General features: G+C 34.0%; 1 protein-coding gene across 4 annotated transcripts; it reads right to left on the minus strand.

Annotated features, from left to right (window-relative positions):
* Nucleotides 1-682: 682 nt before the first annotated feature.
* LOC135588842 (GDP-mannose transporter GONST1-like) lies at nucleotides 683-12,541 on the minus strand. 4 transcript variants are annotated; one of them, XM_065081185.1, is made up of 10 exons: nucleotides 12,361-12,540; nucleotides 8,703-8,867; nucleotides 7,239-7,470; nucleotides 6,975-7,114; nucleotides 5,715-5,844; nucleotides 5,173-5,271; nucleotides 4,002-4,156; nucleotides 2,525-2,641; nucleotides 1,545-1,642; nucleotides 683-1,454 (listed from the first exon to the last, which is right to left on the minus strand). In XM_065081185.1, exons 1-10 carry the CDS (start codon nucleotides 12,369-12,371, stop codon nucleotides 1,396-1,398), a joined length of 1,206 nt encoding a protein of 401 aa, XP_064937257.1. In that variant the 5' UTR covers nucleotides 12,372-12,540; the 3' UTR covers nucleotides 683-1,395. The 4 variants fall into 4 exon arrangements, 3 of the variants coding, with proteins under 3 accessions (XP_064937257.1, XP_064937256.1, XP_064937258.1); XM_065081184.1 differs by having other exon boundaries at nucleotides 8,703-8,882; XR_010476500.1 differs by having other exon boundaries at nucleotides 1,414-1,454; nucleotides 2,525-2,681; nucleotides 8,703-8,882; nucleotides 12,361-12,541.
* Nucleotides 12,542-13,828: the final 1,287 nt, after the last annotated feature.

The raw sequence follows: 13,828 nt of genomic DNA on the forward strand, positions 1-13,828 counted from the left end.
ACAACCAAATTCACTTCTATTGTATATTAGTTTATAGTGTTTTCGAATATGTCCACAGTGATTTTGATTTTGATTTTGATACCCCACCAGAAAAACTACAAGTCTATTAAAAAAAAAAATGGTAATGGAGGTAAAATACCCAAAACCCAAAAGAAACCCTCTCATATACCAAAATAAAAAAAAGTTTCAATTATGTATCCTTATGAAATTAGCCTGCTAGTTATAATATTTTTGAATAGACTAATATTTTTGACATCTCTATATATCATTGTAAATTTATTAAAAAATATTATTAATGAGGAATATAAACAACTCTAAATCCATTAGAAACCAACTTATGAACTTTGATTAATTAATGATTTAGGAACAATATTTCATTCCGTATGGATATATATTCACCAAACACAAGACCATATATTCATGAAACAGATTTCTTGGAAAATTAATGACCTGTGATGCCGAATGTCGCCTATATTAATGCATATATTACGACAAATAGCGTGCATATAGTTTTAGGTGGGTATGAATAACCAGAATCTCGCATCCTTAACAATACTCACTTCAAAAAAATTACTACTACAGATGTAGCAGCTTCGTTCAAATTTATAGTTCCCTAATAACGTCTTGTTGAGTTATTCCAAGGAACATGACAAAAAAAAAAAAAAGAAAGGGGGAACACTGATTGAAAATTTTAAGAAGAGTTACCTCTCAAGAAGAGTTCTTCTTGCACAAGTGTCAGCATGCTTACAATATGAAGAAACAGACTTCAATACCTGCTGCTTTCTTCCTGTTTAGGCACGTATTAAGATCCTTGGACCTCATACTTTAGCTTCACAATCAGCACAATGGTCCTCGGGTCTTTAGCAACTCAACAATCACAACACTCTCAACATTGTCCTGCTCTATATGCTGAATGACAATTTAGTTATTGATTCAACATACATGCCTTCGTACCAACAACTATTCTTGAAAGGATAAAAATTATTGAAGCATATTCTTTATGAAAAAGAATAATTAATGTAGCATCGTGATGTTTGGCTTCGAGCTCGGCACTAGGCGAAATGGCGCTCCCTATTCAAATCAGCTAACACCAAAAAAATTACATATATATTGGCAGAGGTAGGTAGCCAAGAATTTCTGTACCAATGCCCATTTATCTACCATGTATACCTCCAGGAAAGTGAAATTCCTTTTTCCTCGATGCAAAATGTTTTAACCTTGGATAAGGAGGTTTCAGTGGTATCGAACTTTGTACTATGTATCCGTTCCCTGTTATCAATAATGTCCTCGGTTCCACTAACACTTCATGTTATATGAGTTGCATCTCCGCTAATTGAATTGTCCATAATTCTTTTTCAAATCTAAGTTGTGGTCCGACGAGCATCTTTTACTGCCTCAGGACTGAGATCCATCCCGCATTTTTGCTTTTGCAAACAATACACCTGCTAAGAGGCCTGCAGACGTGGTTTACACAAATCAATTATTAGAGAACATGCATATGTGCACACAGGTTGAGGCAGGGTCGTAAAATGAAGACAACCTACCAAAAAGAATGCTCAAGAAATTCTCCATGCTGGTTGGAACTTTGAAGAGAATGATCCCAGCAATCGAAAGAGGAATCTTATTGAGTGATCCTACAAGGCTGACAAAAGCCACACAACTGTCATGATTTGCTCAGAATTTTTGAAAATATGTACAGCTAGCATGGTAATGTTCAATTGTTGACAACCAGCAAAAGAAGTTGCCAAATGTATTCCTTAAAGCCCAAATATAGAATGCCTTGAGCTCAAACTCACTCCTACTTGGAAGCTACAGAATGCTGGATTATAGCCTTGAGGTCAAACTCACCATGTCCACCAAGGATGGAACATGTTGAACCTTTATCAATCTGTCATAAAAAAATTAATCTAATTATTTTCCTACTTTTAGGACCTACCAACAAATGCTGCCAACTCCTAGTGTCCTTAAAATACATATGATTTTAACCCCCAGATAGCAAGGTACATTATTTGTCCTTAAAATACATAAACCAGCTACAGATTCAGAATTGGTTAATTCATCCACTAAGTGTCTTTTATTGAAATAACTTTTTACCACCTTACTGATGCCTCAATCTGTGTATATGGTCAACTTGTGAAACTTGTCCTCGATCTTGTACATTGCCTTTTATGCTGAATCAGAGCAAGAGTAGGATAATAGAAGAGCATAAACACTGAAGAAGTTGAGGCTAAAGAAAAAAACTTTAGACTAAATTTCATAAAATCTACAAATCATTTGGAAGAATTAACAGTTTATTTGGCAACTCAAACTCTAGAGAAATAGTATGCTTCAATGATGTTGATTGTTGATACTGTTTCTCTTCTGATTCATCTAGACGAGCAAAGAAAAAGGGTGAAGGTAATAATATCCTTACAATGGTCAAATGAATGTGAACCTTCGCTGGTTGCGTGTGAGGATAGAATTAACAGAAAAATGAGAAAGTGCAACATATTTTATCTGACAACTAAAGTTTGCTCCACCATACCTATATGTAGTTGCACCTGTCTGATGAAGAAACCACATTGATGTGAAGCTGATAGCAAGGCCCAAAAAACCACTTGAAGTTATCACCAACCAGAACATAGGCATCTTCAAAAGTGGCCTGCCAATTCACTAGGAATTCATAAGATATCACCTCCTTCCTAAAACAACCAAGATAAGAGAACAATATTCTCTTCTGATTAAATTGTCAAAGTGACACCAAGCCAGTTTAGGTACTACAGAGATGAAGTGGCTAAGTGCAGAGGAGAAAAAGATAGGTTACCTTCAAAGTTATACATTGAGTTCCAACAAAAAAGGCTTTTCACATTTAATTAGTTTTATGCATTTGTTTCTTGCTTTTTATATATAATAAGGTTCATTTCCTTTTGATTACAAATGTTTTGAAAAACTTGAATGAGTTGACAGAGGCAGCTAGAGTTATTTGAGTTCAAAGTTTGGCCAACTTGAGTTCATTTCCTGTGAAATATTTTTAATTAGCCAGTCCCAAATAGTTAGGATCTTACGGCTTTGTTGTTGTTATTGTTGTAATTAAGTGTTAAAAAACTCTTTGGTCTTACATATTTCAAAGGTAAATTGATTTAAATTTTAACACCAATATCAGTTTTATTTTAAAGCTCTTGCATATATTGTAAAATTTTCATCAAGTACATATATTTGCAGATCTTTTGTTTTCCTTACCAAATTGTTATACCTCACTGCTGAAGTAGAGTACGTCTTTGAATTTTCTTCTGTTAATATTGATTAATTGGTCTCTGAATTATAAACATATCAAATTTATAACATAATAAACATGCATTTAAGTTCTAACGACATGGGTCATGCCAACCAATCACCAGAAAGAACATAGAGAAAAGAAAGAACATAGAGAAATACATAAAAGGACCACCTGGTTTGATTTCCTGAAAACTGACCTGTAATGGGACTAAGGGCATGTCAGTAGGTTGTGTCCGGTTATCTCAGGCATCAGATGCCTCTGTTGCTTGAGGCAGTTGTGGTCTTTACTATGGTTGCAGTTAAACTCATGGTAAAATTGCAAATTGCAATTCGGTAGAAAGGGTGTCAAACGGGAAAGGGCAAGGTTAAAAGGAATAACAACATCACCCCCTTTTCTAATTAAAAAAAAAGGAGTATTGTTAATCAAATGCAATTAATTTGACAATATGTATAATCTAGAACTCCCATTGCATCTGTAATTCCCTTATCAGAACAGTAAACTTTGGCCAAAACAATGTGTTTCAGCTGAAACACAATTACTGCTAACCACCATGGTAAGTAGACTTTTCAATTCAATCTAACTGTGTCATTCGTAATGGTTTACTTGTTTTGTAATGGCTTAAGTAACACAGCATAGAATTAAAATAAACTTATTTTGAGTAATAAAAGTGGAAGAAGCATATATGAAGTATAACTGATGAAAATAATGTAAAAATTATAATAATCAACTTGAATTATTCACTCACGTTTTATAGAGATAGTCCACCTCATTGAAAGCAAATATAAGCAAAAGTCCCAAAGGCAGAGAAAGAGTGTTATTGAGCAAAACCATCGAAAATTCATTCAAGTTTCCAGATTTAGTGACTTGCTTTGCAGTATCCATGACTCGTCGTAGTGTTAACTGTGATATATAAAACTGCATTTGTCAGTCATTCATATTGAGGAACATAAAATAAACTTGGTGTTATAAAAGAGACTAATGTCATGCTGTTATGAAATTAACTATGATATATATGTAGCATTTCCATCTTGTCAACTATTAGATATCACAAAAATAGCCAGCAAAAAAAAATCAATTACAGATCCACTTCAAAGACTGCAGAATATGCACCTTTTATAGTAGGGCCAAAATGGTATATAGGTCAGCAGCTGTAACAAGCTGACTCCAATGTGGTCAAACAAAATGTATCAAGTAACCAGAAAATAGGTATCCAATAATATATGTGAGGCGTGACCGACTAGTATACCTTGCAAATGTAGTGTATCGAGCAGATGGGCTGGTTTGAGTTTTGACCAGCCCTCGGTATGTATTGCTCATTTCAGACCATTTTGAACAATACAATAGTCTTTGGTCAAGAGAACCCAAAAACTATCTCAAATTCCCTCCTGAGCTTGATAGGATGATGCTCCATGCTGATGCCAAAGATGGAGAATTTTAAGGATAAGCTGAATTGTAATCTATATATGTCCTTGCATTTACTGGAGTAATCCTGGCTGTGGGAACTTATGCAATATATAGTTTCCTGAGTCTTGTTGTCAATCACCTCTACCCTCGAGGCTGTGGCAAAAACTGACTATATGGTGTAACATTATCTTTCGAATAATGAGATCTTACCTTTTGCAAAATACATGAATGCAAAATGAGCCCAAGGTATTCATCTCAACATCTTATTGCAGCGACACTAACATAGAATTAAAGTGGAAGGGAAAAAGAAGAAATATAAGAGGAGGAACTCCTGGCACTAAAAGTCTATTTGGTTATACAAATGTTGAAAATCTTCTTCAAACAAAATCATCTTTTTAGGAATAAGATAGAAAAGTTATATAGCATATGATGTGACTTCTTCATTTTTGACAAAACCAGAAAATATGGATACTTCATATATGTTGAGAGAATAAGGCACATAAGCAACTGACCGAATATGATGCTGTCAGAAAACAATTTATGATCTGCCATGCATAGCCAGTTGCATGAAAGGAGAGATCAGTTGCCCCTCCAGAAATCGCAGAAATTATCTGCAAAACAAGATAATGTTAAAAATCAGAAAACTAAATGTTAAAGTTCAAAATCCTTCACAACTAAAAAAAATCTCAATAGCCTTTAATTGTTCCTAAAGATCAATGTGGACTTTCTCAGAGCACGAAGCACTGTGATCTATTTAGACATGAACGTGATGAAAATTAGCTAAACTATTGAGTACTAAGTAGTAAAAGAAAAGTACTAATTTGCATCTAACAATTGTTTGAAATAAAGATATTTCAGAGTCCAAAGAGCAATGCAGAAAGAGAAACAGCTTCTTCATACCAAATTTCTTTTTGAAATAATTTATAAAGAACACTTAGCTTATGCAGATGTATGCACCATCAGTTGATGCTACCAAAACAAGGAACAACAACAGATTTACTGTATTTTTTCTTGAAGTAAATGTTGAAAATTTGTAAACATGACAGGAGTGTACCATTAGGAACAGGGCTGTCCACACTTTTTTGTCGTGATGTTTCATGAAAAGATATGTTTCCCCCAGAGCAGTAATGACATTAGTGACATTCTTAAGAACTGTTACCATGGCAACATTGATGTATTTTAAGCTGCAAATGGAAAGCATTCATTGAGCAACATTCGAGAAAGAATTTGATGACACAAGAATGTAGTATTCCATATAGTCAGTCATATGTGATGAAGTTGTGGTTTATAGCTTATGCAAGTAGGGAAATAAAGCACTCCAAAAGTATTATAATGCCATATGCAAGACTGATGAATTACATATAAATTAAGAAATGTATAAATTAGACTAACAAAAACAAGGACTAAATGAGAGTACTTCAAACTGACAAAGGCATATAACAGAATTGGCATATTTAAACATACTAAATAACAAAGAAATGGAGAAACCAAGAAGCACAGAGTAAATGATTTTTGACTTTATTGAGTCATTGACACCTTGACAATCCATATTATCATCAGTTGTCCGAAAAGTTCAAAACTAATTGTTTGATTGAACCCTAATTTGCTTTGAATCTCAAGAGTATATAGTTGCAAGATCTATTGGCATGAAAAAAAGCTGTTCGATGATAAATATTATGACAAGAAACAAAGACATGAAACAAGATTTCTTAGAAGTGAGGAGCCCTCTGTATATTCTGCTCTAAAATGGCTTGGTAGCATAACAAAAAACTCATTGGCATAATTTCACTGGCTGCTAGCAAACAGATCTCACTGATCCATCTATCCAAAAAGAATATAGCTGTTACCTAAAGCTTCTCTGCCTCATATCACAGCCTTGATATTAGAAAAATATTTTGTGAAGAGCTTCCTGTAGCTCTGAAGGCATGAAATCTATAAGCAGATTAGCATTCCTAAATTTGTTCTCTCACAGTCTACACTTATTAAATCATGTTTCAACTTTAAACAAAGAGAATGCTTTGATGGTTCATTTTCCTCCACTTCAGTACAAAGTGCAAGTAGTTCAAGCAAACGCGACATGAAGTACCTATCCAAATAAAAGTAGAAAAGGCCCTAAAATTACAAGCAGATTGTGAAAATTTGGACGTAAATTTGAATTGATTGGCATTTCTCACTAAGACTAGTCATATCATTTTCATTCTAATTTAATAGTTAAGCCCATTAATTTAAATGTAAAATTCAAGACATAAGTAAATCTTGGAATTATCCAAAAGGATAAGAGTAAAGAAATCTGTGTTCTAGAAACTTGTTATACCTAAACATGCTTGTGATAAGCATCCCAACAAATATAACATTCACCGGCAACCAGACTCTGATTAGTTTCCATGTGAGAGGTTCTGTTGATATTACACCTGATGAACTCAAAATGGAAACTACAATTACTGAAACAAGATTCTGCAAACAAAAAAGGCATCAAATTGTTAGTCATTCTAGACCATTAATGTTGGGATAATGTATTACATTATAGTTCATTAGGTGTGATTTAGAAGAACAAAATAGAATACAGATTGCCACTCACCTGGTAAAGCATTAACGATATTCCAGCACTAAAATCATAGCCTGACAGCACAAACTTGTTTACAAGTATCATGCTGCATGATGATATGCAGTATGCAAGACCAGAAAGAAGAGCTTGATTACGTAGCTTTATAGGTTTGTAGCCACGTAAAATATTATCCCTATCTTTCTCAACTTTACCATCTTCCAAGTCTATCTCAACATCACGAAAAGATTTTAATCCAGCCATCGACCTATATATATAAAAGGAGGCATTGCAAAAAGCCAATACACATAATTTAGCAGATTAATAGATAGATGGATAGGATCAAAGAAAGAGACGGCTATAATGTAATACATGCTTAATGAAATGAGAGAAGCAAAAAACACCAAGCTTTTGTTCAATTACTTTCCAGATTATACAAAAAACATACACATAGGTGGTATCCACAAGCTCTAAATGCAACCACGAAATTAGATGTACACTTTATATGTAGCATGATGTACAACTTAAGTCTCTTGCACCTTGAGTTAACCCTTTAATCAATCTTATGACAATCGAGCGAAGGATAGTATTTTTATATTAATATTATCTGACATAAACAATATAATTCCCACATTGCACAATAACATGAAAATAAAAGGCAATAACATGCTTAATGAATAGTGTATGTCTTCCATTTGCAAAAGACAAAATGTAAGCTTAGAAGGTAATAAGTATGTACAGTATTTGGTTCGTAAGATTACTCTAATATTGAGTGAAACAGCAATGTAAAAATTAGTGTGGAGAAAAAACTGAATATAAGACAAAGGGGAAAAAGCCAGAATGTACGTATGGGGAAACAGTCTAAAGTCAGAATTCATTGCTTAACTGATATCTAGCTATCAGCCTATCAGTACATATGTTGAAAATTCTTCAAAGTATTCTCATCAACAATAACAGTGTAAAATAGATCTTTTTTGTCTAAAACAAAAAAACTGCTCGACCTCGTAGAGATAGTCCTTCTCATATAAAATAGACAAGCCACATGAGTAATAACAAGGTGGACATGAAACATAAATTCACTTGTAAGATTGAACCTTAATCAATCAAAATACTAGGATAAAAAAGGACAGGGTACTAGAACAAATATATATGTTGACTTATTTTACTTCTTACCAGTCAATTTGTGTTTTTATTACTTTGTAATATTTTGTTCAGCTATATTTAAAGGTCAAAAAGTATAATTATTAATCAAATACAAAGTTGTAAAGATCAGACCAGGCAGTTGTAAGGTTTAACAGATGAAATACAATGGAAACCTAATCTCCTGTTCTACAGGAATTCAGCACTTCAAGTTGCAAATACTTATTTTTAGGTTAAGATATCTGAAAGATGGAGCATACTTAAAAGAGATGTCAAGGAAAAAAAGGAACTGGTAATTAACACGAAAGACACTGGGATGTGGATGACAAGAAACAAATTATGAGAAGTGATAAGGCTTGCCTGCTGATATCTCTTCTTCCACTGACTAGTGGACTTGTTACGGGAACTACACCGCCATTCTGTTCATGGCTAATCAGCAGAGATCTTTCTCCATTTAGAACCAACCCACTTGTATCTTGAGATCCAAGTCTTCCAAGAACTCCATCAGGAGAGTTTCGAGGATTACTGAAAGGAACAACTCTGGAATTATAACAATAAGGATTAGAACAAAAGATAAATTGTATAGTTCATTCACTAAAGCAAGAAGGGCACAGAAAAGACATAGTACATGTTTGAGACATAGACAACATGTAACAATTCGTAAAATAATTTTCCTAAAGACGAAGATCTAGAATAAAATCTCTTGCAAACAAAAAATTCAACATTTACTTAAAGTCACAGTTTATGTTCCCACCTTAAGTAGGAACTGAATTTGGCTAAGTAGGAATTGGATTGAGAAAGTTATTTAGTTACTAAGTTTCAAGTTTAGAAAGCTCTATATGTTTTTGGAAAAGATTGTGATATTATAACTTTCCTAAAAATGTGAAAGTCTTCCCCAATAAGTTTGCTTAGCTTAGCTAGATCATTTAAGAAATTTACAGATAAAAGAAAATTAATTTTCAGGCTAGAATCTCATATATCATTTCACTGAATTAAAAAAAAAAAATTCATTTGGTTAGTAGCCTTCTCTACCTTCATCCCCTCTTCTCTATTTTATTTTCACCTGTACTTCTTCAATAATTCTATCTGCTTACTGTTATAGATTAAAAAATGCTGTGTCTCCTTGATTTTAACCATTGCTTATTGTGATACTATGATTATAACTGAGATTTTCCTTCTCATCTCAGCATCTAAAGGTTACAATGTTTTCCCTGTTATTCTTGTTGGTTCATCTTTTTTTGAATATAAGTAAATTATTAAGCTCTGAATTTTTCAAGACTAAGAGTTAATAGCATATTCCAACTTGAGCTGATTGCTGACAAGGACCAGTCAACCAACTTCTACAGTCTGTTTCGAGGTGTTTCAAACAAGCTGATCCCGCAATCAAATTCAACTGATCTAGCCAATTCAAGCTGGATGCAAATAATAAATATTCTAGTTGAACTAACTTATATTAAACTTGGAAATAATGTATATTCTAGTTGAACTAATTTATCCATTTGTCCTTGGCTCGAATAAGTTATTGCACTCAACTCCAAGGTTTTGTAAGAAACAAGACATTTACTTTTTATGTACTACTGTGTTGTAGTATTACTGTGTTGTGATTAATAACTTTATATTCTCTATTAACTTTATATTAATAACTTTATATTAACAAGGGCAACAAGCTAGAATTTAGCCTTAATCAATGCCCAAGAACTCAATAAAACAGTACTGGTTTTTATGTAAAGCAAACAAGCCCGGACTACTAAACCTTTATTAGATCCCATTAATAAGCAATGAGTTAGCTTGTAATTCTTTAATCATGCATAAAATGATTTAACAGCCACATTGTATCAATCGAGATAAACTATAATCAAGATAGAATGATTGCATCAATCAGGTATTAAGCTTAGTGCATAATAAAATAGCTACATCTACTAGTGTTATAGGTTTCAGCTTGTCCCGTAGAGACTTGGTCAAACTAGGACATTCCAACCAAGTTCTGCCGTTTTAATCAATTTCAACTATTTCCCATCACATAGATTCAGCTGGCACTGGTTGACCCAATAGGTGAGCTGATTGCTGACAAAGACAAGTTAACCAACTTCTACAGTCCATTTCGAAGTGTTTCAAGCAAGCTGATCCCACAATCAAATCCAACTGATCTAGCCAATTCAAGCTGGATGCAAATAATAAATATTCTAGTTGAACTAACTTCTATTAAATTTGTACCCCATCTCAATGATGTGAATATTTTACTTGGTTTAACTATTATAGGGCATGTACTTTCCATGTATGAAGAAAACTTGGTTTAACTATTATAAAATGTGCTTTGAATTAGTTCAAGAAGTGAAGAATGACAGAGAAGTAATCTAGCAGCCAGTCAGATCACATATGTATATCTATAGTCATATACAAATGGGCGGACAATATTACTGCATTAATGTTAGTACATATGCCTACAAGGGCTGTCTTGTCTTCCTGTTTTCAATGATGAGAAATCCTCCCTTTGAAGTAAAACTTGCTATTTCCCACTTCAACAAAATTCCTCCCATTCAAGAAGTTTTAAGAGTTACCACACTGACATAAACCTCGGTTGTAACTAAAGAGATAGTAATACCTATCTGCACTGTAGGCGTTATGGAATGTTCCCCCATTGTCTAAACATAGCCTTGACCATTTATTTGGTAATAACTATGACAAAATTGACATTCAGTTGATAGCTCATCATAAAGTTATCTAAATATCTTTCATGGAGTACTCTTGGGATTGTGTTCTGTTCTACAATCAAACATCTCACTCTAAAACTAATCACAGGTTTCATATCATAGTAAGAAATCAGTACACTCCCAGAGGAGAAAGAATCATTTGAATTTGATCCGAGGTGTAAATGATTTGTACACTTCTGAGGACTGGATTCAATATAATTAAGTTCTACAACTTAATATCACAGCAAAAATTAAGAGCACGTGAAAATAGCCAAAGAGGATTTGTCATAAGACTAAAATTCATTCCATTCAGCTTAAGATGTGTCCTGTAGCTTCCCACCAAATAATTCATAAACTTAAGCTCGTTGACCAGAAACTAGGCATGAATTAATGGTTTTATATGATCCAGATGATTATATAAAACCATAGCTCGTTCATAAAACCATGTGAAACTAGGCATGAATGAATTCATAAACTTAAGCTCATTGACCAGAAACTAGGCATGAATTAATGGTTTTATATGATCCAGATGATTATTAAAAGAGATGTCTCATCAGCATGACAAGTTGCGCCAAATGAGCGAGAAAACTGCCAAAACATAAGCAGTTCTTCAAGACTATCTGACTTAGACAAAGATTCAGCGATAGCATTATCCTCTATATATTAGACAGCCCACTAAGGTGAAATCCAGATTCAGTGAACTACATCAACAAATTAGACTGGTAAAAGAATGAAAAATGTCTCATTATGAGTAATTACAAAACAAAACTTTCCATGCTAAAAAACAACACCAACCAAGTCCAAGATTAAAAGCACGACAAATGTTACCACTTACAATGATCAAAATCAAGAATACTGCACTGGTTAAAGAAAAGGAAAGAGAAGCCAATGCTAGTCGAGGATGTCATACATGCTATATTTTGATTAAATAAAAAATTAATTCTTCAGCCAATTACAATTTCTAGAAGAACCGAAAGAATGCAATTACTACATTTCGGAAATAAGCCAGACACAGATCAGACGCACATCAAAACCTCTTAAACACCAAAAATGATCTTTTCACTGTTTGGTGGTTCAGCAATGCGCGTGCATAGCTGATAACAAGAAGCAAACCTTGCACACCGCTTGCCATCCCCAACAAAGAAAGAAGTAAAAACTTTCCTTTATGGATGAAACCCCATCATGGCTAATTTTAAACCATTAAAATCAACTCAAAATAAAACAACAATGAAAATGAAAAGAACGAGCAAATCCCCTGTCATCGGGCTCTTACAGAACCCGGAACAAAAACTCGACTTTCTCAGCGAGATGTCGGAGCAAATTCTTACCTGGAACCCATCAGCTGCGGAGAACGATCGGAAGAAGTGCAAATCCGCCTTCGATTCGACGACTAAAGAAGCACCCCTCGCCTTCGAAAGGGGAGAACGCAAGAGGGATGAGAGAGAGAGAGAGAGGAGCGAATCCCCACTTCGAAGAAAGAGCTCGAAAGGTTGACAAGACTCATTGGCTTCGAAGGCGAGCATTTAAAAGCGTCTTAACCTATTGAAAAGGAACTTCCTTTAACACATAATAAATTGACAGCAAAACTAAATTACCCACTGTTTGATCAAAACTTGGGACCCACGCAGATCCGGATAATTTGTCGAACAAAAAGGCTGGTACGAAAACGGGCAATCGGGAATGGGATGAAAAGTTTTCGGATAGCTGCTGGATTGTTAGGTAGCGGTCCATTATATCGGATTCTGTAGAAATTCCGGTTCGGAATGGTCAAATAACGGGACAGGATTCTGGCACTCATGGCGTGTTCGCCTGCCGCGTTGACTTGATTTCGAGCGGCAAGATTTGGTTTTCTTTTTTATTTTTTTTTATTGAGATCGTTAAAAAGAAGTTGTAAATTACTAATTTGATACGTAGAATTTTAAAAATATAAACCAAATGCACGAGATTCCCCGTTGAAGTAGAATTAGAAAAGAAAAAAATCAAAATAAAAATAAAAATAATTTTTTTTAAAAAAAAGTCAATCTTATATTATATACTATTCATTCTCAAATTTAAAAAAAAATGGAAAAAATAGAAAGGTTATAAATTCAAGGTTCATCATTTTTTTTTATTTCAAAGAGAAATTTTATGGCCTTGTGAGTAACATGCTCTGGGTCTCAAATTGCACATAATTTTTTATCCATTCAACTTAATAACGAAAAGAAATTTAAGCTAAATAATTGGTAAATCAAAGCTTCTTGTTGTTTACTGATCACTACTTTGATAACAAAGTAGACATTCCCTGGAGTGTTGTTCTTCATAAAATTCTATATAACAGCACCAGGTGAATAAGGTGGCAAAATCTTTTGGTGTAGATATCTGCCTGGGTTTACCAGTTTTTTCAGAATAGAAATGGAAAAGGGTGAGAGTTGACAAAATTAGTCCACAGCTCCAACATATTGATTCTGCTGATGTTCGAGGAGGAGGAAGAAGAAGAAGAAGAAAAAAAAAGTGCCAGCAATCTATTGTGAAAAGGTGTGCACTCCTAAGGGTGATAGTTGATTATTAAATGGAGACAGCTAAGGCTTAAAAGAGGAAGCAGATCGGAGGCTGCTCCATTTATCCACCACAAGTCAACTCATTCTTAGTTGTCATGTTGGTGAAAGGAGACTATGACAAACTTTAATTCATTCATTCAGTGTGGCTCTCATGAAAGTTTTCTGCAAGGGTTGGAAAAAAGAAAGAAAGAAAGAAAGATTCTTAAACTCACCTAAACTTTAAAAGTTATTTTCTGCTTGTTTCTGGTACTCACACAAT

The sequence above is a fragment of the Musa acuminata genome, chromosome BXJ1-8, assembly GCF_036884655.1.
Source record: "Musa acuminata AAA Group cultivar baxijiao chromosome BXJ1-8, Cavendish_Baxijiao_AAA, whole genome shotgun sequence".
NCBI classification, from domain to species: Eukaryota; Viridiplantae; Streptophyta; class Magnoliopsida; order Zingiberales; family Musaceae; genus Musa; species Musa acuminata.

Excerpts from the sequence above, each read along its gene's own strand:
- LOC135588842 (XM_065081184.1), bottom strand. Across the intron at positions 7,115-7,238 it reads TATCGTTAATGCTTTACCAG|AATCTTGTTTCAGTAATTGT; the intron begins GTGAGTGGCAAT and ends TTTTGTTTGCAG. Across the intron at positions 4,157-5,172 it reads TTCTGACAGCATCATATTCG|TTAACACTACGACGAGTCAT; the intron begins GTCAGTTGCTTA and ends TATATATCACAG.